Source organism: Nelusetta ayraudi, unplaced genomic scaffold (genome assembly GCF_046127955.1).
Source record: "Nelusetta ayraudi isolate G7.1 ecotype Tasmania unplaced genomic scaffold, CSIRO-AGI_Nayr_v1 ptg000099l, whole genome shotgun sequence".
Taxonomy (NCBI): domain Eukaryota; kingdom Metazoa; phylum Chordata; class Actinopteri; order Tetraodontiformes; family Monacanthidae; genus Nelusetta; species Nelusetta ayraudi.
Genome location: NW_027466149.1, coordinates 192,501 through 218,458, shown reverse-complemented (window position 1 = coordinate 218,458; position 25,958 = coordinate 192,501). Strand labels below are relative to the sequence as shown.

Genomic DNA, 25,958 nt, shown 5'->3' with positions numbered 1-25,958 from the left:
CGTGCATGGCCCCGTCTCCCCCCTGAGTCACGATGAACCCCGCGCACGGCTCTCCGGCCCGGGACGCCCAGCAGCTGCGCCTGCGCCAGGAGGAGGAGGAGGAGGCGGCGGTGGACGCGCAGCCGCGAGACATGAGCACCGCGAGGGGAGCGAAGCCGCCGCGCAGCAGCAGCAGCAGCAGCAGTCTGCCGTTCAGCGTCGAGTCGCTCATCTCCAGGAAGACCACCTGTCGGACCGCCGAGCCCCCTCTGGTCGTGGGCGCGCAGGGCGCAGGCGCGCACTTCTCCCCCAGGACTCTTTACGCGGAGCGGAAGGTCCCGTGCACGGAGGGCCCGCAGGGAGGCTGCGGCGGCCTCGCGGAGGACGCGAACCGAGAGTTTAGCGACAAAGATCCGAGCTCCTGGTTCCCGGCGGCCTCCTTCCCCGGCACGCCGCCCCGTAAGTCCCTCAGCTCCGCCCCGAACCTCACCGCTCACCGCTCACCGGCCTCATTCTGCTCCTCTGGGTGGAAAAATGTCCTCTGGCCTTTTTGAAATGATGGGATAAATTTGTGTAAATGTGGCGATGACGAGCAAATTATAGCAGAAGCACAAATTCTTTCTATTAATGATAGAAATTTAGCATCTAAATCACGATAAAATCCAGCAGGCTTTAAATCAACTCATCATCAACTGTGCCTGCAGACATGAACAAACTTTATGAAACTACAATAATAATAATAATAATAATAATAATAATAATAATAATAATAATAATAATAATAATAATAATAATAATAATAAAGAGCGCCGGCACAGTGGAAGACTTTGAGAAGAAGTTGAGCAGTTTCCTTTCAATAAACTTTTCAAAAATGTAAATTCTTATTCCATGATTCTGAATAATGGTCGTCGTTGACCACAACTTCCTCGCAAATGTGATTTTAAAGATCATTATTTGTCAAGTTTAGCAGCATAAACGTGTGTGCTGCACTGTGAAATAACCACCAACTGAAAGTGACTGTCTGCGTCCTCCTCTCCCTCCTCTCCCTCCCCGCCGCGGCCCGCAGGCAGCGCCAGTCCGGCCGCGTGTCCGCTGAGGAAGCACAAGAACAACCGCAAGCCTCGCACGCCCTTCACTACCTCGCAGCTGCTGGCGCTGGAGCGCAAGTTCCGCCACAAGCAGTACCTGTCCATCGCCGAGCGCGCCGAGTTCTCCAACTCGCTCAGCCTGACGGAGACCCAGGTCAAGATCTGGTTCCAGAACCGGCGGGCCAAGGCCAAGAGACTGCAGGAGGCCGAGCTGGAGAAGTTCAAGCTGGCCTCCAGCAAGGCGGCGCTGCCGGCCTTCGCGCTGCCCTTCCCGCTGGGCGCCGCCGTGGCCTCGCCGCCCTGGAGCCCCGCCGGCGGCTTCCACCGGCCCGGCCTGCCGGTACCGGGACTGTTCGGCGGACCGGTGACCTACGGGATGTACTACCTGTCCTAGTCTTCACCTCCTCCTCCTCCTCCTCCTTCTTATTAGTCCTGGTACCATTGGCGCGGTTTTGAAATAGTGACGTCACGCTTTTCAAAGAAAATTCAACCAAACGGGCTTTTTTTTTTCTTTGTTTCTTTCAAGTTGCGCCTCTGATTCCTTCAGGCGCATTTGACGCACAACTGCGCGGATTTCTCCTCTCCGTCTGTTGACCAGTGGTTGGAGTCTGCTTGATTCTGGTGGCTCTACTCTGACACATCTGTCCATCAGCAGCGGGTTCGGAACCAGACACAGAACCAGAAGCAACCGTCATCAGGCTCAGCGACGCACCAAGCGTCCATCGTCCGCGTTTAACGTCTGATGACGTCATTGTCTCGATGTAAAATGCATTGTTAAGCAACACCAGAACACTCAGTGACAGCTGGACTTTAATGAAGTGACCCGCAGCGTCACGAGACAAAGTAAATGAGCAAGCAATGAACGCACTTATTTAAAAAAATAAATAAATAAATAAGTCAAGTTTCAGAAATCAAGTGCAAAAAAACAAACAAAGACAAAGCAATTCTCTGCTAACGCAGCGGCTGATTCTCTCAAACACACCAGGACATAAAACATCTTTCCATCACAGTTTTAAAAAGTTGAACGTTGTGTTAAAAAAAAAAAAGAAAGAAAGAAAAGAAAAGAAAAAGAAAAACAGCAAAGTGATGCGGATCTTTGCGCAGTTTTCACTGCTCGCGCGATCATTTAGGGACCTCTGTCTAGTGGTGGCGGAGCTGCGAGACTCCACCACCGCCGCCGCTGCTGTGGAGCCGCAATCCAGGCGCTTCAAGGCGGCGGGGACTCCAGCAGCAGCAGCAGCAGCAGCAGCAGCGCGTGGTCGGAGTTTGCAAAGCGACGGGCCTTCCGAGGAGCGAGTGCGCGAGCGGCGGGCGCGTGCAGCTCGTCCTTCATGCTTCATGCGTGAGGAGAGGAACGAAGAGACGCTTTGCACCCGCGGAGTCCCGCGAGGAGGCCGCGGCAGAAGTCTTCTCACTAGAACCTCGTCAGTGCCTTCAGGTGTCCACCTGGAACCCGATCCACTGTTTTCTGGTAAAACTGCACAGCTCATTGAGTTTTTAAGCAAATATATATTTTATTAAATATATATATATATATACATATATATATATATGAGGCAAAAATGTATTTTTTCAGAACCCGACTCCCCCCCCCCCCCCCCCCCAGTGTTTGTATTGGTTGACACCAGCGGCCTTGATGAAAGCGAGAACCTTTCCTCTTTTTGAGGAAAAAAGTGTTGCTGAAAATAGACACACAACACAATTCTGTTAGTGTAGATAAAAAACACACAAAAAACCTCTGCTGCCTCTTTGCTCGGAGAGCAGCGGGACGAGTGGTATTTATTAAATATCTATGTATCTGTACTGTGTACATGTGTACATACATCACTTTATCCAAATGTTCAGTCACTTGTAAAGACGGGAAGGCTTTTTTTTTCTTCTTCTTCTTTTTTTAGCGAATAAACAACATGACCTGCAAGTGTTGAACTCGTTTTCAATAAGCCTTTGTCCCTTTTGTGTGTCTGTGCTTATTTTTTATATATTTTTTATAAAGGTGGATGAATGATGAGCTGGTTTGGTAATATTTACTTTATTTTAGTGCAAGAACAAAGATCCATCCATCTTCTGCCGCTCGCGATAAGAACATTCTGCCGTCAAAAAGTGTTTTTTATTCCCCAGTGATGTCAGCCCAAGGCGAATTAATGACAAGTTATGTAAAGTATTTACTTTATAAACATAATTCATGTTAAAAAAAAAAAAAAAAAAAAAAAAAATTGCTCAAGGAAAAAACGTTTGTTTGGAGATTTATTATAAAATGTTACGCAATTACTTTCCCCGTTACATTGCGAATATCGATTCGTTACGTCCTTCCAATTTCTTATAAAAAAAAAATCACATCAGTCTTTTGAAAATACATTAAAGTTTAAGCTATTTTTTTTTTAAATTTATTTTGTTTTTTTTAATTTTCCCACATAAATCTTAACAAAAATATTTTTGTTCAACAAATCCCTTCCCGTACATACCCGTAGCACACCGTGTTTTACTTCAATACATTTGGTCATTTGTTTTTTTTTTCAAGCCGCTGATAGGCTTACGGTTCATTCAAAAACACTCCGGGAATCGGTTAAATTGTTCAATCGAACCGAGTGTGTGAATCATTATCTTAAGAGCTGTCACATCATGACAAACTCAGTAGAAGGGATCTAAAAAATGATGATGATCGCTGCGCTGTGAACGCTCGTTAAGCACCTGCAACGTGTTTATTTTTGGCCAAATTTCATTCAAAACAAAAAAATATTAAATAAAAAAATTGTTTTAAAAGAAAAAGGCTTGGAAAAGTCTGAGTGACTCAGTGAACAAAGAAAGAAAGAGGAGATGAAAAGTTGGAGAATGATGAACCTGCGGCTGCGCAGCGGCGGGCAGCCCCCCCCTACGGGAGGCTTTACCGTCTCCTTCCACCGGGGGGCAGTGCAGGCGCGCACTCAAAGTCAGCGGGCCGGGTCCTGGAGTGAAGAAAAGGCACTTCCGGTTAGTCCTCCTGTCAGTCAGTCACTGAGAATTGCACATCGAGGTGAGCAACATCAAGCCTGGCGCTCCGCGTATCTTTCACAACTCTCCTCTTTAAACTGGTTAAAATTGTACACCGGTGCGTTGTTTTTCAAACGCATTCGGGCTTCGCGCGCTCTGCTAAGTTTTAACCCTGCGTTGAATGAGTGTTTTGTCTAGACGTCCGCCGTCACAATGAGACGCTCTGACCTTGGCTAGCATGCTAACCGCTAGTTAGCCTGGCGTTGCAGCGGCGCTTTCTCGCTGCGAATGTCAAGGGCTCGTGTGTGTGTCTGTGTGCGTCATTGATGTTCGCTAAGCTTCATAAAAAAAAACGGCATTTTGTCTTTTAACCGATACTTTTTTCTTTCTTTTTTTTTTTTTTACTGCGTCCGTCCGTCTGACCGCAGCACGTCGTTATCGGCGACTGTGCTGCGTTCCACACGGAAAATGCGTCGCTACACACAAAGTACGGCACAACAGCGAACCCAATGGGTTTTGTTGTGCACGTGAACATTAAATGTCACTATGGTTTTTCTATAATGTAGCATTTCAATATCAGCCAGGTGCAAACTGAGGTCTGACAATGTCTCATTGACCATGACTGAAGTGTGTCTATTAATTAACCTGTGTGTGTGTGTGTGTGTGTGTGTGTGTGTGTGTGTGTGTGTGTGTGTGTGTGTGTGTGTGTGTGTGTGTGTGTGTTGAATCCTTGTTGCTCCCCTGCAGACAGGCAGACAGACGGACAGGATGGCAGCTCGTCGTGTAGCCCTGAAGGCCGTTGACTGGGTGGCCTTTGCCGAGCGCGTCCCCCCCAACCAGAAGGGCATGTTCAACGCACTCAAGAGCCGCAGCGACGCCATCTCTGCAAAGTCAGTGTGTGGACCCAGCCGGTGCTGGGTAGACTGGGGAGCGGGGGGTAGCGAGAGCAGCAGCAGGTGGATGGAATCATGGGAGGATATGTAGGAAGCATGTTGCTGCTGTAATGTCAATGGAGAATGAAAGCAAAGCCAAAGCAGTAGCTGTGTTTCCAGCACCGCTGGAACGCAGCAAAACCCAACTATGGCAATGAAACCCTGGTGGTGGAAGCAAGCAGCTGCACCTGGAAGAACCTCTCGCATATGGCTGGAAGGTTTGGACCCTCATCAGGAGGTGTTTCACACACGGATCCATATGGAGGAATATCCGACGTGACGTGTAGGGGGGGGAGTCACGTGACCAGTTTGACCGACCAGTGAAAATGCCGCGTTGTGATTGGTTGGGCGGAGGAGGAGACGGAATACATGTATTATTATTTTTTTAAAGTTATCCAAGAGGAAAACGGAAGGAGCGTTCTGCACAGCAAACGTGGAAATGCAGATTTCTGCGAGGAATTTTGTACCTCCGTCCTCCTCACGGTGGCGCTCTGCGGATTTGACGGGAAGCTGTGGTTTATGGGGAATTCAATTGAAACGCCTGCAAATCGCAATTGTGCCATATCGAATTTTTTTTTTTTTTTTAGAAATATGGCTTTTATTATGTCATGGAAACGCAGCTGGCGTCTGTGAAGCCCCCCGCGGTGTTTATCAGCTCTTTATTGAAATGACTGACAGCACTGACAACATGGAGGGAACAGGTATTCCATGACTAAACCCTACTGACTTAATATTAATATATTTTTTTAAAACATATTAAAAATTTCTCCCAAGTTCAGCGGGCCGGATTCAACGGCTCAACGGGCCACGTATGGCCCCCCCGGGCCGTAGTTTGCCCACGCCCAACATCGCCGAGGGGCCTTCAGACAGCTTCAGCTGCCCACTGTTGTCCCATCATGGTGTCCAGGTCACACAGTGGCTGTGCCTGCTACACTGACCACTGTGCCAGGTCTCCTAGCACTGCTCCATACAAATGACTCCAGTGTTTGTGAGCACAGTGGAATCCAGTGGCTCGACCACCAACCACAAACATTCTAAAATGACTCTCTTTGGCCTAATAGTGCCAACAACATAGGGCTGCACGATTATGGCCAAAATGGTAATCACGATTATTTTAGTCAATATTAAAATCACAATTATTTATTTCATGCATTTTCTTTCGTTGACGGGGGGGGCAGCACGCTATGGCTATCTCGCTACGCTAACTCCGCAAAGTTACGTGCCGACAAAGTTTCTTTGGGGGGGCGGACTGTATGCTCCCGACATCGCGTCTCATTCTCCCTCCCTCCCTCTCTCTCTCTCTCTGTCTCTCTCTCTCTCTGTCTCTCGTTCTCATCCTCTCTCTCTCCCCCTCTCGCTCTCTCTCTCTGTCTGTCTCTCTTTCTCCGCCTCTCTCTCTCTCACGCTCTCTCTCTCGCTCTCCCCCCTCTCTCACTCTCTCTCTCTGTCTGTCTCTCTTTCTCATCCTCTCTCACTCTCTCTCTCTGTGTCTCTCTTTCTCATCCTCTCTCTCTCCCCCTCTCTCTCTCTCGCTCTCCCCCCTCTCTCACTCTCTCTCTCTGTCTGTCTCTTTCTCATCCTCTCTCTCTCTCTCCCTCTCTCTCACTGTCTCTCTCTGTCTGTCTCTCTTTCTCATCCTCTCTCTCTCTCTCTCCCTCTCTCTCACTTGAGGGATTTGCTCTATTTCGGCAGCTCAATGAAGTCTTAACCATGTGTTCGCCCCCTGGTGGTTGGATAACTGCAAGTGCTTGATTTGGCACGTACGGTAGCCGGCTTTTTAAACGTTAACATCGCCGACACTCACCTTTAATTTAATCGTGGCAGCCAATATCGCGATCGTGATTAAAGTTCGATGAATTGTGCAGCCCTACAACAACACAGTCTCTTTATTCATTGACACTGGCTTGGAATCCCGGGAGGGGTTGAGGCTCACTGCACTACGCAGTGGTGTTGTTATGTTAGAGCGATGACGTAAAGCCCAGGTATTTCTCCTGGCCTGCCTTGAAATGATCTGCGGTATCTCGACAGCCTCGGCCTTGTTGTGCTGTGTGCGTTGGTTATTGATTGTGTGTGTGTGTGTGTGTGTGTGTGTGTGTGTGTGTGTGTGTGTGTGTGTGTGTGTGTGTGTGTGTGTGTGTGTGTGTGTGTGTGTGTGTGTGTGTGCCAGGATGACCACTCTGCCAGAGAGCCCTGCCGTCATCGACTGGAGCTTCTACAAGAGCGCCGTGGCCAAGGCCGGCATGGTGGACGACTTTGAGAAGAAGGTGAGCCGCCGCCTCAGCAGAACTGGAATATCCATCATCTTCCCAGCAAAGTGTAGAAGCACTTGTTCCAGGATCCTGGCACATGATTGTCATTGACCATCAGTCAATCATAAGTATGATTAATTAGTAAAAAAAAAATCATTATTTTGGAGAAAAGGGATGAAGGTGATTTCCTAAATTCACTGAATCCCTGAAACCCTTCAGCCTGGTTCTGCTTCTCAGTCTGGTTCTGGTTCTGGTTCTTAGCTGGTTCTGGTTCTCAGTCTGGTTCTCAGCCTGGTTCTCACCCTGGTTCTTAGCTGGTTCTGGTTCTCAGTCTGGTTCTGGTTCTGAGCCTGGTTCTTAGCTGGTTCTAGTTCTCAGTCTGGTTCTGGTTCTCAGCCTGGTTCTGGTTCTCAGCCAGTCTTGTGTTGCAGTATCAGATCCTAAGTTGTGTCTTGTTCCCACAGTTTAAAGCTCTGCAGATTCCTGCACCTGTCGACACTCACACAGCCGCCATTGATGGCCAGGAGGTCGAATCAGTAAGTCATCATCATCATCATCATACAGATCAATGGTTTCTACATTGGATTTAATGGCCCTGCAGTATAAGTGTATTTTTCTTCTTCTCTCAAACAGAACAAAGGTGCACAGGCCTACATTGAAGCATCGAAGGCCCGCATTGCTCAGTACGAGCAGGAGGTGAGACCCACGTTGGACCGTTTATTATTTATTACTATTTCCCAGTTTGTCTCAGCTCACTCCTGATGTGGAACCATATAGAGGTTTGATTTCTGTCTGGACAGGAAGTAGTTCTGTGGGACAGGAAGTAGTTCTGTGGCCACCAGCGCTGTGTCAGTAGAGGAAGGACAATCAGACAGCGTCTGTCTGTCTGTCTGTCTGATTGGCCTGTCTGTCTGTCTGCCCGCCCCCCCCAGCTGGCCAAGTTCCAGAACATGATCCCCTTCGACCAGATGACCATCGAGGACCTCAACGACACCTTCCCCGAGACCAAGCTGGACAAGGTCAAATACCCCTACTGGCCACACAAGCCCATTGCAGATCTGTAAATGTCTCGCTCAGCGTTCACCTCACAACTACAACAATAATAAAAAAAAATATGTATTTTAAAAAGACACCTTTTGTACGACCTCCTTATTCAACGAAGAAGACGACGACGCAGCGACTGTTACTCGTCATGGGTCGTGTACAGTAAGTGGTCAGAAGGGGGCAGTGTTGCTCAGCTTTTTTACTGCGGACTGATTGCCCGCACGTGACTTTAAACCGGTGCCCGCTAACTTTTAATGTTCACTAATCTGGTGGATTTAGAACTGGTTTTGAAATGATTTATTTTTTATTTTTTTATTTTTTTTAATGAAGAAATTGAAGTGGAAACGAGCAAACCGCTTCCTGACTTCATCAATCATCACTGGTCTGTTAGCACAGATTGATCACAGGTAGGTAATAGCCGTGACGTGATCATTGCATTGAATCAAAGGTTTTCAGTTGAGCCCGCGTGCGAACTATTGTTCATGACGGCTCTGTTATCGTTTAAGTGCCTTCATCGCTCACTGTCAGTGGGAGCCAATCATCAATGAGCCCCGTCTCGTCTCCCAGCAGCCTTATTGGTCGGTCTCCACCCGTCGGGCGGAACCGAACCGCTGCTAGTGCTTTACTCGAGCCCTGGCGCTTTGATTGGGCCCACCGCCGCAGTGTCTGCACTGCTGATTGGCCGGAGCTGCAGCTGGAGCTGGGCTAGCCGCGCGCGGGCGGGGCTAACAGACAGCAAGGGGGCGGGCGGTGCTAAGAGCCGGGGCTGACTTCCGCTGCGTTTTAGTGTGTGTTGACTGTCCGAGTCGATTGACGGGAGTCCATCCGAACAGGTAAGAAGAAAAACAGCCGTGTTGTTCACCGAGGTCTCCGCGCGACGAGTTGCTTCTAGCCGGAGTTGTGTGTTTCTCACCCGGACACCGCGGTGAAGTTGGCCGCGCTAGCAGGACGGTGTCCCGGTCTCACGGTGGAGTGAGTCGCGCTGAACCTTGAGGGGTCACTGGGGACCCGCAGCCTCCGGCTCGGTGCGGCGGGTCGTGATTCGGGATCGTCCGAATACTTCTTCTACTCCTCCTCCTCCTCCTCCTTCTTCGTCTTCTGCTACCGTCGCGTTTAGGCGCCGTCGCTAGCATTCAGAGCTAGCGCTGTTGTGCTAGCTTCAAAGACAGCGGCGGCGCCGAAGAAGTAACAGAAGAAGAAGAAGCGACCACTTCTGGCTCTGCCATCCGGTGTTGCAGCTGGAGGAGGCCGGTGAAGGCAGGCCGAGCCCCCTGCTCGTGTCATTGGTGGTGGTGGAGGTAAACTGGAAGGCCTCGCTGCTGCCCACCGCCTCCTGCCGTCCCGTTAGTTAGCCGGGATAGTGGTGTCATCCTCGGCCAGCCCAGGACCAGCCAGCCCTGCTTGACGATGCTGCTGCTGTTGTTGTTGTTGTTGTTGTTGTTGTTGTTGTTTGTCTGTGTGTGTGTGTGTGTGTGTGTGTGTGTGTGTGTGTGTGTGTGTGTGTGTGTGTGTGTGTGTGTGTGTTTTCTTTCTGCTTGACCCTGACGTGTTTACTGACACAGTGTGTGAAATACAGCGGTGGTCCGGGGTGGTCGGGCCCCCACATCAACCCATCAGACACCCTGAAAGCCTTCAATCAAAATTTAAGGGTGTTTCATAATTTTTTCAAAAAGCTAAAAAAAAAAAAACAAACAAACAAAAAAAAACATTAATAATAATTATATATTTTACCTAATGGTCACATTTTTCTTAAGGATTAACCCTTTCAAATGTATCGCTTACGTATTTTTTTTGTGTTTTTTTTTTTTTTTTAAATCAGATTTCAAATGGTAGCCTTTTTGTCCCTTTTACTAACCCGTAGTTGGCTCCTCTGGCTCATTTCTGGCAAGAAATACTTTACATTATGGGCTTAAAACTGCCTTGAAATGCAAAATAACAGTTTTACACACACGACACGATTAAAAAAAAAAGTGTGTGTGTGTGTGTATATATATATATATATATATATATATATATATATATATATATATATATATATATATATATACATATATAGTCAGTTTTGATGGATGGCGAGACCCCCTGAGCCAGCTGTGGTCATGTGACCTGTGTGTGCGCGTGCATCCAGAAAATATAGCAGTGTTATTAGTGGCCTCCTGCATGTTAAGGAAATGTTAGATTGGTACTGAGTGTCAATCAGGAGGAGGGGATACACACACACACACACACACACAGTCCTTCCTAGCCAGTGATTGGCAGTTGGGGGGTGGGTGGCCTGGGGGGGGGGTGTTGGTAAGCCAACACCTCTGTGTGATGCCAGCGATGCAAAACTATTTTGGCCTTGGAGGGAGCAACACGATCGGAGGTCCTCGCACCCTGGACTCACCTTGGGTCACCCAGTGCCTGTCGCTGGTGCGGTGCTCAGGTCCGGTTGGTTTGTGTCGTGTGCTGTTGTGGGTCTCAACACAAACCTTTGTTTGCTCTCCTGGTTGTAAACTACGGACCTGGAGACAGCTACACACCTCCTGTGTCCGGTCATGTGGGGGTGGAGGACGCCTGAGATCACTCACCTGTTCCAGCAGGTTCTGGTCTGGCTGGGTTCACACTGAAACCAGTGGACTCCCGTTCAGCTTTTTTCTTGGGGAAGCGGCAGCTCTGAGTCCCCAGGTGGCGCCGCGGCCAACATTTTACCTCCAATCTTTATCTTAGTTATTCTTTTACTTGTTCATTTTAATTATTCTTTGACTCTCTATGCACTTTTTATGAACTGATTAAACTTTTAAACACGTTTTGTGAGCCGATACAAAAGTATCTATCTATCTATCCATCCGGCTGTCTGTCTGTCTGTCTGTCTATCCATCTAAATGATGTGCAAGTTGATGCTGGAAGCTTCTAGATGGATGAGAAAGTTGTGAGAGTTCAGAGTGTGCGTGCTTCCCCGTCAGCTCCCGACAGCCTCGTCACCCACCCGCCGTTTGCCCCTGAACGCCACATGCCTGTTGTGATCCAACGGCCCCGCACGCCTCATTGTGATTGGTGAATACAGACGCAGCTGTGTTGCTGGCCGAGCTCAGCGGTGGTCCGGCCCTGGACACCAGAGGAGTCCACACTGGCTCTATTGTCAGTGGGGAACAATGGCAGTGGGCCTGCACACTGCTGGAGGGTGGAGCTGGCTGGAGGCTGGAGGGTGGAGCTGGCTGCTCCAGCCTGCAGGTCCAGCAGGTCCAGCAGGTCCAGCAGGTCCAGGCCTGCTGCAGGCTGCTCAGGAGGCCAGAAGAGACCACCTGGCTCTTATTTTTCCTTCTGTCCCTCCTCTGGGGTCGTCGCTGCGACGTCGTTCTGAAAGTGGAAGGAAGCGGTTGAACTTCCTGAAGGTGCGGCGCTCCCTCCGCTGCCACCGCCAACCCCCCCGTCCTTGTCACACCTGAACACCTGAACAGCGCCACGTGGCTGATGAATGATAACAGAAAGAGAGAGGACAGCTTCCAGCCTGCAACATGGAACTAAACTGATGCTGCTGAAGGGATTTTTGTTGTTTGTTTCCCAAGGGAGGTGAACGGCAGCTTTCTGGTGATTAGGAGCACTTCCTGTAACCCGACACTCCACCCGCCTCCACCTCACAGCCACTGGAGTTTGCCTCTGGCAGCAGAGGAGGAAAGGATGGAGGGGTAATGGTGGTGGAGAAGTGACAAGAGGGCCGGAGGTGAAGTGAAGGGCGGGGAGGGAGGGGCCAGCCTGTCGGTTGGTCCAGTCTCTTATTGGCAGTAGGAAGGCAGAGACCTGCTGCTGCAACAGTAGCTGCTGGCTCCTCCTCCTGCTGGCTCCTCCTCCTGCTGGCTCCACCAGCCTGCTTCAGAGCAGGATGGTGGAGTTCTCCAACCCACTGATTCCCTCAGGGTAGTGGACGCAGTTGCTGTGTCTCAATTCAGGGTCTGCACCATTCAGACCGAGTGTCCTCCGTCTGAAGGAAGCGTTCTTCGAGTACCCAGCCTAGAAGGACCGACCAAACCCCGCCTCCCCGGTAACCACTCGGGACGGTCTAGCCTTCGGCGTATTTCCTGGTTTTGTCACCGCCGTTCCCTCCTGCTGGCCAACCCCGGAAGTGACGTTTTCATAGCATCAAGCTAACCATTGGTTCTCCATCTAACGATGGCGTTGGATGATCAAATAAATAAAATCCTACGTTAAAAACTGCATACTTTATGTGAAACTTCAATATTTAGATTTATATGTGGTGTCTTTGCCAGTAGATGGTGCTAATTTCAGCTGACTTCCCAGGATCCCATGATGCTTTGCAGCATCATGGGATACCCAAGTGCGTGAAGGATAGTGCGGTGCAGCCTTGGAATCAGCTAAAACTAGTGCGTATTTCCGAGTACGCATTTTGAGCGTCCTAAGCACCCTCGGGAAGTGGGAGGAGCCTTCGCGCAGTGCTATGACACAACTTCCTTTCAAAATGCGCACTTCAAGGATGCAGAGCCTGGATTGAGACACAGCCTGAGGCCTCACTGTGTGTTCAGGCTGTTTGTGGAGCAACATTAAAAACCACACCTGCTGCTGTGGACTCAAAGCACTGAAGGTGCAAGGAAGACTTTCAACTCCCTGCTGCTGGAGCTGCTGCAGCTGAACACAGGTCGACTGCAGCTGCTGCAGCCGCTCCCACTGTTCCCACTGGTCCCACTGGGTCATGACCTGAGAACAGCGAGTCGATGTGGGCTGTTGGACGAGTGACAATGAGGGGTTGGCTGCAGGGTTTTACCTCCACTGTCACTGTGAGTGATCCTGTCTGTCTGTCTGTCTGTCTGTCTGTCTGTCTGTCTGTCTGTGTGCAGTGGCCGTTGATGGACCAGCCCTATGAAGAAACAGGGTTACAATGGGACAGAGCACCTCGGAGCAAGAGGTCCAAGGACACCAGCCAGAGGTCAGTCTGCTGCTGCTGCATGGAGTTCACACTCATAGATAGATGGAGAGATGGAGAGATAGATAGATAGATGGAGAGATAGATAGATACTAGATGGATAGATACAAGATGGATGGATAGATGGAGAGATACTAGATAGATAGATACTAGATAGATAGATAGATAGATGGAGAGATACTAGATAGATAGATACTAGATAGATAGATGGAGAGATACTCGATAGATAGATACTAGCCTCGTCTCGCTTGGACCCTGAGCGCTTGAGGTACCAAAACGGCGCCCCCTACAACCGTGTAGAGGCCAGTGAGGACGCTCTACAACCGCACAGGGCGAGGCGAGGCAATGAGAACGCCCCCCCAGTGTCTCCTGCTTTCAAACTACAACCATGTCCAATCCATTCTGCACTCCTCCACCGTTCACAAAGTATGAGCTGAGAGACCCACACGCCGCTGGGAGTCGGCCCTTTGTGAGGTCACAAAGAGGCACACACACGCCTCCACCTTCAGCTAAAACGCACACGTGGAAGGTCCGAAAGCGTCGGTGTTTAGCGGGAGGCTGCAAACAAAGGGCTAAATATCTAGTTTTTCCCTTCTTACTCTATAAATATGTTATTTTTAATTTATCAGTTCTTAATTCATAATATTTTTCCTTCTCTATGCACTGCTTTTTGTTGCAATAATTATGCAAATTTCAGTTTAATTCCAATTTCCAATGAGGGATTAATAAAGACATTCTATTCTATTCTATTCTATTCTGTTCATACATCTATGAAGGTTTCTGATGACGTGAGGTTGGCGGCTGTCACTCCAGTCTGAAGATAAGAATTCCTGTAGCGCAGGATGTTGAATTTTTTTTGAAGTTTAAAGGAGTGAAACATCACGATCAACAACAACAACAACAACAACAGGAGAGAAAATGGCCGAAAAACAAACCCCCCCCCCCCCCCCCCACACACACACACACACACACACACACAAACTGTGCAGTCGTTGTAGCTGTGATGAGTCCACAGGACGTTTCACAACCTTCCAGTATGAGCCAATCTGGCTTCATCACCGTGTCGCAACGCTCCTGTACCACCTGTAGCTCCGCCCCCTCCACTCACCCCTGCTCCCCTGCCACCCCCCACAGTCAGCCGGCCTCAGTGATGGAGGTGATAACACATCAGACACACCAGGCCTGTTGCTCAAACACTCTCTGATGGTCTCACACACGCACGCTCCCAGCTTCTCTCTGCGCGGCCGGCATGGCAGCCAATGAGGAGGCTCGGTGGTTGGAAAGCCATCAACTGTTCTGGATATACTGAAGTGAAAACAATGCGAAATGATGTATGAGGTTCAGGATGATGGCGTCAGACTGGCTGATAGTGGGGAGGTCAGAGTCAGACTGCTTTTTGGCCCAAACCAGCCACTGTAGTTGCTTACTAAAAAGCAGCTGGTTTCCTGCCGGCTCCTCCTCTTTGTTTACTTGCCAGCATTTTATTCGTTTCCTCCTGGGGTTTGATTCCAACCCATCGGAGCGCAGTGTTGGGAACACATTCCATCCTGGCCACATCTGGCCAGTGATTGGTGGGAACGCTCTCTGGGCCGGCTCGGTTCGGTTCAAGGAAGCGAGAGTGCTGGAAAGTGCAGCTGAGTGTGTTGATGTTGTGTGAAAGATCCTGGCAGGAAAAATTAACTTCTGATTGGTCGGCTGCGGTTGTGCCGGTGGGGGGAGCGGGGTTCACTGGGTTCTGGGCCCCAGCGAGGTCGCACCACCGGGTGGCGCTGCTGGCGACCTCGTTCCGCTCTCCCTCGTCTGCCTTGCCAAACTTCACCAGGAAGTGATTTCAGTCCTTGTGGGTGTTTTTCTCATCGGGCCAGTTTCCTTGTAGCCGCAAGCTAACCAGGAAGTAGCTGCTGTGATCAGTCCACCCGATCATGATCACATCTCACTGCTTCACGACTCCCTCTCTCTCTTTTTATCTCTCTCTTTTTATATATCTCTCTTCCCTCTCTCTCTCTGTGTCTCTCTCCCTCTCTCTCCCTCTCTCTGTCTTTCTCTCTCTCTCTCTTCTCTCTCTGTCTCTCTCTTTGTCTGTCTGTCTCTGTCTCTCTGTCTCTCTCTCTCTGTCCCTCTCTCTGTCTCTCTCTGTCTTTCTCTCTCTCTCTCTCTGTGTCTCTCTGTCTCTCTCTGTCTCTCTCTCTCTCTGTCTGTCTCTCTCTCTCTCTCTGTCTCTCTTCTCTCTCTGTCTCTCTTTGTCTGTCTCTCTCCCTCTCCCCCTCTCTCTCTCTCTCTCTCTCTCTCTCTCTCTCTCTCTCTCTCCCTCTCCCCCTCTCTTTCTCTCTCTCTCTCTCTCTCTGTCTCTCAGCTGGCTGACCTGCAGCCTGGACTCTGGACGTTTCTCTTTCTCCCGACCAATCACAGCCAATCAGAGCCAAGATCCTCAACTATAAAAATATAATGTAAAAATAAAAATATTTTACGGTAACAAAAACAAGATGTTGGCATGAGTGAAGAGTTCCTCTCCTGGTTCTGTGTAGTTTGTGTCTATATTTTTATCTCCTGTCGTGGCTGCGGAGCAAACATCCTTATCTCGGCGCCGCTATCTAGCACGTGCCTGCAGACTGGCTTCTGATTGGTCGGCTGGGGTTGTGCCGGTAGGGGGAGCGGGGTTCACTGGGTTCTGGGCCCCAGCGAGGTCGCACCACCGGGTGGCGCTGCTGGCGACCTCGTTCCGCTCTCCCTCGTCTGCCTTGCCAAACCCCACCAGGAAGTGATTTCAGTCCTTGTGGGTGTTTTTCTCATCGGGCCAGTTTCCTTGTAGCCGCAAGCTAACCAGGAAGTAGCTGCTGTGATCAGTCCACCCGATCATGATCACATCTCACTGCTTCACAACTTGGGACTTTGTGCAGTCTGGAGGCTGCTGATGTTTCCCAAATTTCACTTTAATCCCCATCGGTGGACCATCGGTGGACCAGCCTTGTGTTTGAGAGGACAGAGGTCTGTGTGTATCATTTATTGGCTGTGTGATCTTCAAGCTGCTCTGCCTGATTCTGTTGTCGTTCAGTATGTTGCCAGAGGGCCAAAAGGTTAAACTACATCAGAGACACACGCACAAACTCACGGACATTGCTTTGTAGTTTATTGTTAATAATTACAGAATAAGAGACCCGTTGTCGCTGTGGTGCTCTGGATGTGTTGCAACAACAGACAGTGGTTTCTTCTTGCTGAAGCATCAGGTTGTGGTGTGAACAGGGCAGCAGCACCGGTGGAGTGTTGGTGGCTGCACTGCATTAAACTGCAGACTGAGTGATTCTTAATAATAACACAGCACATTACATGATATAAGATATAGTAATATTATATCGATATATATACTGTGTATATGAATGAAATGTCTTTTCTTTCATTCTCATGCGTATTGACGCTGCAGTTTCTCACGGGCTGCGTTCCAATCACAGTTGGGTTTTTTTTCAAAATAAAAGCCATATTTCTTGTGTAATCGCCATTTGGAGGTGTTTGCATTGCAGAAGCGACATTTACCAGAATTACATTTTGCTTTTGTTTGTTTGCGTTTGTTTGTGCTGTCCAGAATTGTTCTATTTTTCTCTTTGATGACTTGGAAAGAATATTCCGTCTCCTCCCCCGTCCAATCGTAACGCACCATTTTCACTGCTCCGTGAACTGGTCACGTGACCCCCGTACGTCACCTCCGCTGACGTGTTTTCCGTGACACCGTTGTGATGTTCCTCCCTATGGATCCGCCTGAAACACCTCCTCGCGAGAGCATCAAAACCTCTCAGTCGTGTTGGAGAGGTTCCTCCAGGTGGCGCTGCTTCCACCACTAGGGTTTATGGCCATGTTTAGGTTTGGTGCAGTTGTAGGGGTGATGGAAGCGCAGCTATAGAGCTGCTGTGGTTAGGTAAGCAGTAGACCAGAGCTGATAGACCAGATGCCAACAGCCTCACTGGTTGTTCGACTTTCCAAACCTCCAGGCTGAAGGTCCTCCCCCCGTGCCACCCTTCTCCCCCTCCCCCTCCCCCTCCCCCGCTGCATTCCATCCCACTCTGCTGGAGCTGCAGCTTCAGGCCCGGACATGGAGCTCGTCCTCTTTCACAATAGCAGCAGCAGCAGCAGCAGCGAGTTCCTTCTCACCTTGTTGTCTCGGAACCGTCTTCATTTTCTGCTGTGGTTCTTGTTTCCTCTTCAGGACTTTGACAACATCAAGACATTTGTGGAGGAGGAGCTGCAGACCAGCATGGTGAGCTTCACACCAGCCAGAGACAGTGACTGGATGGACACGGTGGTGGTGTGGCCGTGGAGATCTGAGAGGTTCCAGCCTCATCTCAACATCTCCTCCTCCTCCTCTTTCTCCTCCTCCTCCTCCTCCTCTCTCCAGATGGTGGGGATGGTGATCGGTGCCGGCATTGCCATCGTCCTCATCGCCATCCTCATCTTCTTCATCTTGCGGCGGATCCAGCTCCGGAGTCAGTGACACCCCCCACCCAACTCCCAACACCAACCATCGTGAGGAGCCACCTTGTTATTCCTCCTCTAACCACACGTCACTGTCTTCCTCCCAGACCTGGAGGCCCAGGAGGCCCCCAAGTACCGCTTCCGCAAGAGGGACAAGGTCATGTTCTACGGACGCAAGATCATGCGCAAGGTCAGTGTGAGGCTCCTCGGGTGGCCAAGGTGAAGCACTTCTTCTTCTTCTTCTTCTTCAGAGTGAGAAGTGAAGGAGTGCTGCTGAGGTGGGAGGTGAAACATCTGAACCCTGTGTGTGTGTGTGTGTGTGCAGGTGTCCCAGTCCACGTCGTCCTTGGTGGGGACGTCCTCCACCTCCAGGCCTCGACTCAAGAAGAAGCAGAAGATGCTCAACATTGCCAAGAAGTACGTGGGACAAACATCTTCTCGCACCGCTGAGACCTTCCGACTGCCTGCTCCTCCTCGTCCTCACCTCCTACCTGCCTGTCTGTCTGTCTGTCTGTCTGTCTGTGTGTCTGTCTGTGTGTCCAGGATCCTGCGCTTCAAGAAGGAGGTGCCCACGCTGCAGGCCAAGGAGCCTCCTCCCTCGGTGCTGGAGGCCGACCTGACGGAGTTTGACGTGGCCAACTCCCACCTGCCCTCCGAGGTCCTCTACATGCTCAAGAACGTCCGGTGGGTCCGCAGGGCCTTTCTTTCATTCTAACACATCTAACATTTGGCATCTTTGCCCACATTCCCAGCAGCTGACCAAGTCGTCAGAGACTCCGTCAGGTTGGGACGAGGTAGCGCTCGTCAGAACTCGTTAGAACCCTCCTGGTTCAGTCTTAGTGTTTTGAAATGAGTCGCACCGATAACGTTCAACAACCTTTTCCTGCTGGAGAGCAACTCCGACTTGTAACCGGGCTCCCACAATGCACTGCAGCGGTCCGTTCATCTCAGTGGAGTCTGGCCATGTTGGGTTTAATCCTGTCCACGGTTCTGCTGGAGGACCATCTCACCTCCGAGTTAGACCCTTGACCCCTGTGTCCCCTGTGCAGGGTGCTGGGCCACTTTGAGAAGCCGCTCTTCCTGGAGCTGTGCAAGCACATGGTGTTTGTGCAGTTCCAGCAGGGGGAGCACGTGTTCCGGCCCGGCCAACCAGACTGCAGCATCTACGTGGTCCAGGACGGAAAGCTAGAACTGTGCCTTACTGGAGCGGTGAGCCACTGTGTATGTGTGTGTGTGTGTTTCTCATGGAGTCGATGTGTTTGATCTGCTGCTGGCTCAGCAGTGAAACTCCCAGCAGCAGCTAATCTGGCTTAAACCGCCACATGTGGCTGATTAATCCAGACTTGATCCTGCAGTCACGTCCACTCACAGCAGCTCAAGACCAGGAACAAAAGGGCTCAACACCGACTGATTGTAAAGAGTCATCGGTCTCGTTGTTGAACTCTGTAAACTACGGCTGGGAAACTGCAGCTCGTCTGTTTGGGAAATTGAAGGAAAAAAAAAAGAAAAAAAGAGGATTGCAAGTTGAGAAGTTGCTCTGTTTTTATTTTAGGATGGCAAGGAGAGTGTGGTGAAGGAGGTGTACCCAGGAGACAGCGTCCACAGCCTGCTCAGCATCCTGGACGTCATCACAGTAGGTCACACACACACACACACACACACACACACACCCACATCACACAATGACCACCTTCACCTCCACCACCACCCTCCACCTGAATATCAGCAATCATCTGGAAATAATCAGTGATGGCTGGAAGAAGAAGAAGAAGAAGAACTTTATTGATCCCACACTGGGGAAACGTGCATAGTTACAGCAATTAGATAAATAAGATAAATAAGATTATTATATTAAGAATTAAAAATAAATAAAATATAGATCCAAATGATTTTCGTGTGTGTGTGTGTGTGTGTGTGTGTGTGTGTGTGTGTGTGTGTGTGTGTGTGTGTGTGTGTGTGTGTGTGTGTGTCAGGGCCACCAGAAGCCCTACAGGACGGTGTCTGCTCGGGCTGCTGAGGTCTCTACCGTCCTGCGGCTGCCCGTCGAGGCCTTCCTGTCCATCTTCGAGAAGTACCCAGAGAGCCTGGTCAGAGTGGTGCAGGTGAGACACCTGGGGAGGGGGTGAGAGAGTGACTGCCACTGTGTGTGTGTGTGTGTTTCCTTCCTATCTCACTCTGTAACATCACTGTTTTATTCTATTTCTCTTTTCTTTTGAATTCTTTGAATTTTGTTCTTCTCTGTTACACTGCAGTCGCTGCCATCATGTCAACCCACCCCCCTACCCCCACACCAATCAATAAAGCCGATCTAATTGCAATGTTGATCTGTGTCACATGACCGCCCACTTCCTGTTTCCTGTTTCCACTCTCCAGATCATCATGGTGCGTCTGCAGAGGGTCACAGTTCTGGCGCTGCACAACTACCTGGGCCTCACCAACGAGCTCTTCAGCCACGTGGGTTCACACACACACACACCCACACAGTAATACACTCACACACACACAGTAATACACTCCCTCACACACACACACACACACACACACACACACACACACACACACACACACGCAAACTCATGTGGCTGAATTCTGCATCACAGCTGAACCTTGGCTTCTCTCTCTCTCTTCCCCCGCACCCCCCAGCAGGAGATGCAGCCGTCCCGCCTCCCTCCTCCCTCCCCCCACCCCACCCGCACCAGTCCAGTCCGCCATGGCAAGCGCTTCAGCAGCCTCACGGTGCCGGAGGAGCAGCGGGAGGCTGCAGTCAGGGGAGAGGGCCCAGGTCTGTGTGTGTGTGTGTGTGTGTGAGAGAGAGAGAGAGAGAGAAAGACAGAGAGAGAGAGAGAGAGAGAGAGAGAGAGAGAGAGAGAGAGAGAGAGAACTGATGCCACTCTGTGTGTGTGTGTGTGTGAGAGAGAGAAAGAGAGAGAACTGATGCCACTCTGTGTGTGTGTGTGTGTGTGCAGCAGGTGAGCAGGGGAAGGATGGAGCCTCAGGGCCGACTCTGAGCAGGACCATCTCCATGCCAGTGGACATCGCAGGTGAGCTTGCTGCTGCTCCATTTCCAGCTGCTGTGTGCTGTCTGTTCACCACCAACACCAAACCCTCCTGCTGCTCCATGTGTGTGTGTGTGTGTGTGTGTGTCTGTGTGTGTGTGTGTGTGTGTGTGTGTGTCTGTGTGTGTGTCTGTGTGTGTGTGTGTGTGCAGGAATCCAGAAGAGTCTGAAGTCAGACTTCGACATGGCGTACGAGAGGGGGAGGATCTCACTGTCAGCAGAGGACGGCACCACCACCCCCTCCTTCACCAGGGTGAGCACACACACACACACACACACACACACACACACACACACACACACTGCAGGCTGAAGAGGGAAGCTGCTGGGACTGCAGAGAAATGCATCATCTGATATTAGTGATGATGATAGTGATGGTGATGATGATGATGATGATGAGGTTGAAGATGATGATGGTGAAGATGATGATGAAAATGTGGATGAAGGTGATGATGAGGATGATTATGTGGATGATGATGTGGATGATGAAGAGGATGATGTGGATGATGAAGAGGATGATGTGGATGATGATGATGATGATGATGATGATGAAGATGATGTGGATGATGATGATGATGATGATGATGAAGATGATGGTGATGTGTCCCCCTCCAGTCAGTGTCCCAGGAGCAGCGTGAGAGGAAGGTGACGGTGGATGAGGTTCCCTCAGGGATCTACTTGTACCCGGAGGAGGACCCCGGCGCGGACAACATCTTCTCGGGCTCCTCCTGCCGCTGCAGCTCGGCGCTCTTCGAGGAGGCCAAGAAGGAAGTCCTCAAACTCATGAACATCCAGGTCAGTGTGGGCTTCCTTTGGTTGCCTTGTCTTCTCAAAGGGTTTCAAGTCTTTTCCTCAGAGGGTTAGTCGTCAGTCTTTTAGAAGTCAATGGAGAAGACTTCCTGTGGACCAGGGGCTCTCCGGCCTTGTGGAGCCTCAGAGCTGCTTCGTGGCTACCGGGTCGTGTGAAGGGCAACCAGTCTGCTGCTCTCTCCTGAAGTGACTGCTTTTCCCAGTCAGCCTGTAGTGATGTCATGTTATTATTGATGCTGATCCACGTGAACACAGAGTTCTGAATGACTGTCAACACTGACTGAAGAAGGTTTGGAAGACCACTGGCTTGGAGACACAGCTGGACAGGGCCTGCAGGGTGGGCTACCTGGTGCCCCCTGCTGGAGAAGATTTGATCAATTCTTCTGAAAGCAAGACCCATTCAGTCAGGTTGACAACATGTACAATCAGATCAACAGTTGTGTGTGTCCGTCCCTGTGAATGCAGCAGCAGCAGCAGCAGCACATGTGGGAGGAGTCACAGCATTATTAATAACGACAAGCAACGCGGCTTTGTCTCATTGTTTCCTGTTCTGCACGATCGGCCTCATTGTGTCCAACGAGTCCGAGGATTAGGAGGCTGTCAATCAAACTGGGTCAGCCAGCAGGGGGCGCCGAGATCCAGTGAGGCTGAAGGGGGGGGGGGGTTGAAATGCTTTATTGTAATGATCCCTCGCCATCGTATCATCGCTTCCTGTTGGTGGCGCTGCGGTTGTCTCACCTGCAACACAGAAGAAATGAGTGAGGAGAGAGCCTGAATCACTGAGTCACTGAGTCTGTGAGTCACTGATTCAGTGAGTTACTGATTGACTGAGTCACTGAGGGAGCTCCAGGCTGAAATCCACCTCAGCGAAATGATCTGCAGTCCAGCAGACTGGCTGAGTTTCCATCACTGATTCAACACTCAGCTCTGTCTTGGTGTGTGTGTGTGTGTGTGTGCTGGTTGCAGGACCCCAGCTTGCTGAATGGCAGGGTGACCCTCCACCAGGCCAAGGCTGGAGCCGTGCTGGCCAGACAGGGAGACCAGGTAGGGCACCAACACCTCCACAATGAGTCAGTGAATCAGTGAGTCACTGACTCCTGGGGGACCAGGTCTCCTCCTGCAGCTCAGTGCCAACACGTCAACACTCATAAGCAAATGAGGGAAACTGACCTCATTCAAATACTGTGGCAGTGACTCAGCACTCAACACCCTCCTCCTTCTCCTCCTTCTCCTCCTGCTCCTCCTTCTCCTCCTCCTCCTCTTCCACCTTCTCCTCCTCCTCTTCCACCTTCTCCTCCTTCTCTTCCTCCTCCTGCTCCTCCTCCTCTTCCTTCTCTTCCTCCCCCTCCTCTTCCTCCTCCTCCGCCTCCTCCTCCTTCTCTTCCTCCTCCTCTTCCTCTTCCTCCTTCTCTTCCTCATCCTCCCCCTCCTTCTCTTCCTCTTCTTCCTCCTCCTCCTCCTTCTCTTCCTCTTCATCCTCCCCGTCCTTCTTCCTCCTCCTCCTGCTCCTTCTCTTCCTCCTCCTCCTCCTGCTGCTCCTGCTCCCCCTCCTCCTTCTCTTCCTCCTCCTGCTCCCCCTCCTCCTTCTCTTCATTCCCCTCCTCCTTCTCCTCCTCCCCCTCCTCCTCCTTCTCCTCCTCCTGCTGCTCCTGCTCCCCCTCCTCCTTCTCTTCCTCCCCCTCCTCCTCCTCCTCCTGCTCCCCCTCTTCCTTCTCTTCCTCCCCCTCCTCTTCCTCCTCCTCCGCCTCCTCCTCCTTCTCTTCCTCCTCCTCTTCCTCTTCCTCCTTCTCTTCCTCTTCTTCCTCCTCCTCCTTCTCCTGTTCCTCCTTCTCTACCTTCTCCTCTTCCTCCTTCTCTTCCTCTTCCTCCTGCTCCTCCTCCTCTTCCTCTTCCTCCTTCTCTTCCTCTTCTTCCTCCTCCTCCTCCCCCTCCTCCCCGTCCTTCTTCCTCCTCCTCCTGCTCCTGCTCCCCCTCCTCCTCCTCCTCCTCCTGCTCCCCCTCCTCCTTCTCTTCCTCCCCCTCCTCCTGCTCCTCCTGCTCCCCCTCCTCCTTCTCCTCCTCCCCCTCCTCCTGCTCCTCCTGCTCCTCCTCCAGGATGTCAGCCTCCACTTTGTGCTGTCTGGCTGCCTCCACGTGTACCAGAGGATGATCAGCAAGCAGGAGGACGTGTGCCTCTTCGTCACCCACCCTGGCGAGATGGTGGGCCAGCTGGCCGTGCTGACCGGGGAGCCGCTCATCTTCACCATCAAGGCCCTGAGGGACTGCACCTACCTCAACATCTCCAAGTCCGACTTCTACGAGTGAGTGAAGGGACGGTGCCGCCGTCGCCGGCTTGAGTCATGCAGCGTTTCATTGATCGCAACCTTCCAGTCGTGGCTCCTCCTGCTCGCTCCGGTGTTACACTCAGGACTTTTCTACTCATCATCATCATCATCATCATCATCATATTCCATGTATTCCTTCCATCCTTCACGTCTTCTGCTGGCTCTGCTTTTCAAAGAGAGAGTCTATCACACACACACACACACACAACCGCAAAGCAGCACTTTGTGATGTCACAAAGGTTGCTGGTCAGTGGACCCCCCCAGGGCAGGTGTTGGCTCCGCCCCTCTCACGTGGTTTTCTGGAGGTTTTTCCTGACGATCAGTCGCACGAGGCTGAAACGTGGAGGTTCGTCACTGGAGGAGGTGGAACTCATTAACGTCTCACCAGCAACTCTGTCCTCCTCAAACCTTCTGTAGCGTAAAAATGTTCCTTCAGTTAACTTTCGGAGCTCTTGAGTGTGAGTGCGATGATGTTTTTTGGTTGTTTTTTTTTTTTTTTTTTTGAAGCTCCATGATTTGTTTCCGAGGCTGCAAAAAAACATGTTTTTTTTAAGATTATTGCTGTGCTCTGCACTGCCCCCTGCAGGATCATGCGGGAGCAGCCCAGCGTGGTGCTGAGCGCCGCCCACACGGTGGCCGTCCGCATGTCGCCCTTCGTCAGGCAGATGGACTTTGCCATCGACTGGATGGCGGTGGAGGCCGGCAGAGCCCTGTACAGGTAGACTGCAGCCTGGCGCCCCCTGGAGGACGCTTTGATATCATCGGTCTCCGTCCTTTTTACTTCAGAACTGTGATGTGAGGAGCTGTCGCCACCTTCAGGTGGCTTTGATATCAACGTCGTCCTTTTCCCTCCATTCATCCCTCCATCCGCAGGCAGGACGACCAATCAGATTGCACCTACATCATCCTGAACGGACGCCTGCGCTCCGTCATCCGCAAGAGCAATGGCAAGAAGGAGCTGGTGGGGGAGTACGGCCGAGGAGACCTCATCGGGGTGGTGAGAACCTCACCACTCGTAGTTTGTCTTGTGCCAGAGGGGGGAGGGGGGGTAGCGGAGCAGCAGCAGGTGGATGCAGTGTTGTGGTGACAAACCTCATAGGAGGAAACCATGGAGAAATGGAGAAAACATCTCGCTGGGCTGGAGTGTCAATGGAACATGAAGCAACCAAGTCAGTGTCTGTGAAGCCCCACCAGGGGGTTTAGCTCCTAGAACCACCCAGAACCACCCAGAACCACCAGGGTGTTTAGCTCTTGGAACCATCCAGAACCACCAGGGTGTTGAGCTCTTTATTGAAATGACTCTAAAAACTCTGCAAACATGGAGGAGATGAAGCTGTTAAATGACTAATCCACCTCCTCCTCCTCCTCCCCCTCCCCCTCCTCTTCCTCAGGTGGAGGCCCTGACCAAGCAGCCCAGGGCCACCACGGTTCACGCTGTGAGGGACACGGAGCTGGTGAAGCTTCCAGAGGGAACACTGAACAACATCAAGAGAAGATATCCTCAGGTCACCTTCATCTTCATCACCTTCACCTTCAGCTTCATCACCTTCATCTCTGTCTGATTGATCATTCTGTCTCCACCTGATGCTGATTGTGTGTGTGTGTGTGTGTGTGTGTGTGTGTGTGTGTGTGTGTGTGTGTGTGTGTGTGTGTGTGTGTGTGAGCAGGTGGTGACCCGGCTGATCCACCTGCTGGGCCAGAAGATCCTGGGGAACCTTCAGCAGGGCCGAGGCCCCTTCTCAGGTAGACTGCACACACTGCAGTGTGTGTGTGTGTGTGTGTGTTACTCTACTGACCCATACTGCCCCCCCCAGGCTCCAGCCTCAGCCTCCCCTCGGTGACGGCCCCTGCTGATGTCACCAACCCGGCCAGTAACTTGTCCACGGTGGCTGTGCTGCCGGTGGGCGACGAGGTTCCAGTCAGCGCCTTCAACCTGGAGCTAAGCCACGCCCTCAGCGCCATCGGTACTTCCTGCTTCCTCAGACTTGAAGTTGAAGATCTAAATTTGAATGATGAATGATTGATGAGTCATTTTCCCCTCCTACTGCCCCCTGCAGGCCCCACGCTGCTGCTGACCAGTGACATCATCAGAGAGCGACTGGGAGCTTCAGCTCTGGACAGGTGACTCAC

At 51.1% G+C, this 25,958-nt stretch overlaps 3 protein-coding genes across 6 annotated transcripts in view; all 3 read left to right on the top strand.

Annotated features, from left to right (window-relative positions):
- Nucleotides 1-6: 6 nt before the first annotated feature.
- On the top strand, nucleotides 7-1,860 carry LOC142902947 (homeobox protein MSH-C-like). Its single transcript, XM_076048306.1, has 2 exons — nucleotides 7-438; nucleotides 1,046-1,860. Exons 1-2 carry the CDS (start codon nucleotides 33-35, stop codon nucleotides 1,459-1,461), a joined length of 822 nt encoding a protein of 273 aa, XP_075904421.1. The 5' UTR covers nucleotides 7-32; the 3' UTR covers nucleotides 1,462-1,860.
- A 2,152-nt stretch (nucleotides 1,861-4,012) lies between these two features.
- On the top strand, nucleotides 4,013-8,343 carry atp5pd (ATP synthase peripheral stalk subunit d). The gene is made up of 6 exons (XM_076048314.1): nucleotides 4,013-4,077; nucleotides 4,782-4,924; nucleotides 7,134-7,230; nucleotides 7,680-7,751; nucleotides 7,849-7,911; nucleotides 8,148-8,343. The coding sequence occupies exons 2-6, from the start codon at nucleotides 4,803-4,805 to the stop codon at nucleotides 8,277-8,279; spliced, it is 486 nt and encodes a 161-aa protein (XP_075904429.1). The 5' UTR covers nucleotides 4,013-4,077; nucleotides 4,782-4,802; the 3' UTR covers nucleotides 8,280-8,343.
- A 602-nt stretch (nucleotides 8,344-8,945) lies between these two features.
- The window catches only part of pnpla6 (patatin-like phospholipase domain containing 6), a 33,779-nt gene continuing 16,766 nt past the window's right edge, over nucleotides 8,946-25,958 (top strand). For all 4 annotated transcript variants that reach the window (XM_076048305.1, XM_076048303.1, XM_076048304.1 and 1 more), the window contains exons 1-23: nucleotides 8,946-9,092; nucleotides 13,092-13,180; nucleotides 17,373-17,423; nucleotides 17,562-17,649; nucleotides 17,746-17,828; nucleotides 17,964-18,055; nucleotides 18,182-18,322; nucleotides 18,688-18,847; nucleotides 19,191-19,271; nucleotides 19,612-19,740; nucleotides 20,012-20,092; nucleotides 20,285-20,420; nucleotides 20,605-20,679; nucleotides 20,847-20,947; nucleotides 21,310-21,489; nucleotides 22,471-22,548; nucleotides 23,599-23,804; nucleotides 24,415-24,546; nucleotides 24,702-24,825; nucleotides 25,220-25,333; nucleotides 25,496-25,571; nucleotides 25,643-25,792; nucleotides 25,886-25,949. In XM_076048305.1, the coding sequence (XP_075904420.1) occupies nucleotides 13,133-13,180; nucleotides 17,373-17,423; nucleotides 17,562-17,649; nucleotides 17,746-17,828; nucleotides 17,964-18,055; nucleotides 18,182-18,322; nucleotides 18,688-18,847; nucleotides 19,191-19,271; nucleotides 19,612-19,740; nucleotides 20,012-20,092; nucleotides 20,285-20,420; nucleotides 20,605-20,679; nucleotides 20,847-20,947; nucleotides 21,310-21,489; nucleotides 22,471-22,548; nucleotides 23,599-23,804; nucleotides 24,415-24,546; nucleotides 24,702-24,825; nucleotides 25,220-25,333; nucleotides 25,496-25,571; nucleotides 25,643-25,792; nucleotides 25,886-25,949 (2,390 nt within the window). In that variant the 5' untranslated portion in view covers nucleotides 8,946-9,092; nucleotides 13,092-13,132. The remainder of the gene's footprint in view (nucleotides 9,093-13,091; nucleotides 13,181-17,372; nucleotides 17,424-17,561; nucleotides 17,650-17,745; nucleotides 17,829-17,963; nucleotides 18,056-18,181; nucleotides 18,323-18,687; nucleotides 18,848-19,190; nucleotides 19,272-19,611; nucleotides 19,741-20,011; nucleotides 20,093-20,284; nucleotides 20,421-20,604; nucleotides 20,680-20,846; nucleotides 20,948-21,309; nucleotides 21,490-22,470; nucleotides 22,549-23,598; nucleotides 23,805-24,414; nucleotides 24,547-24,701; nucleotides 24,826-25,219; nucleotides 25,334-25,495; nucleotides 25,572-25,642; nucleotides 25,793-25,885; nucleotides 25,950-25,958) is intronic.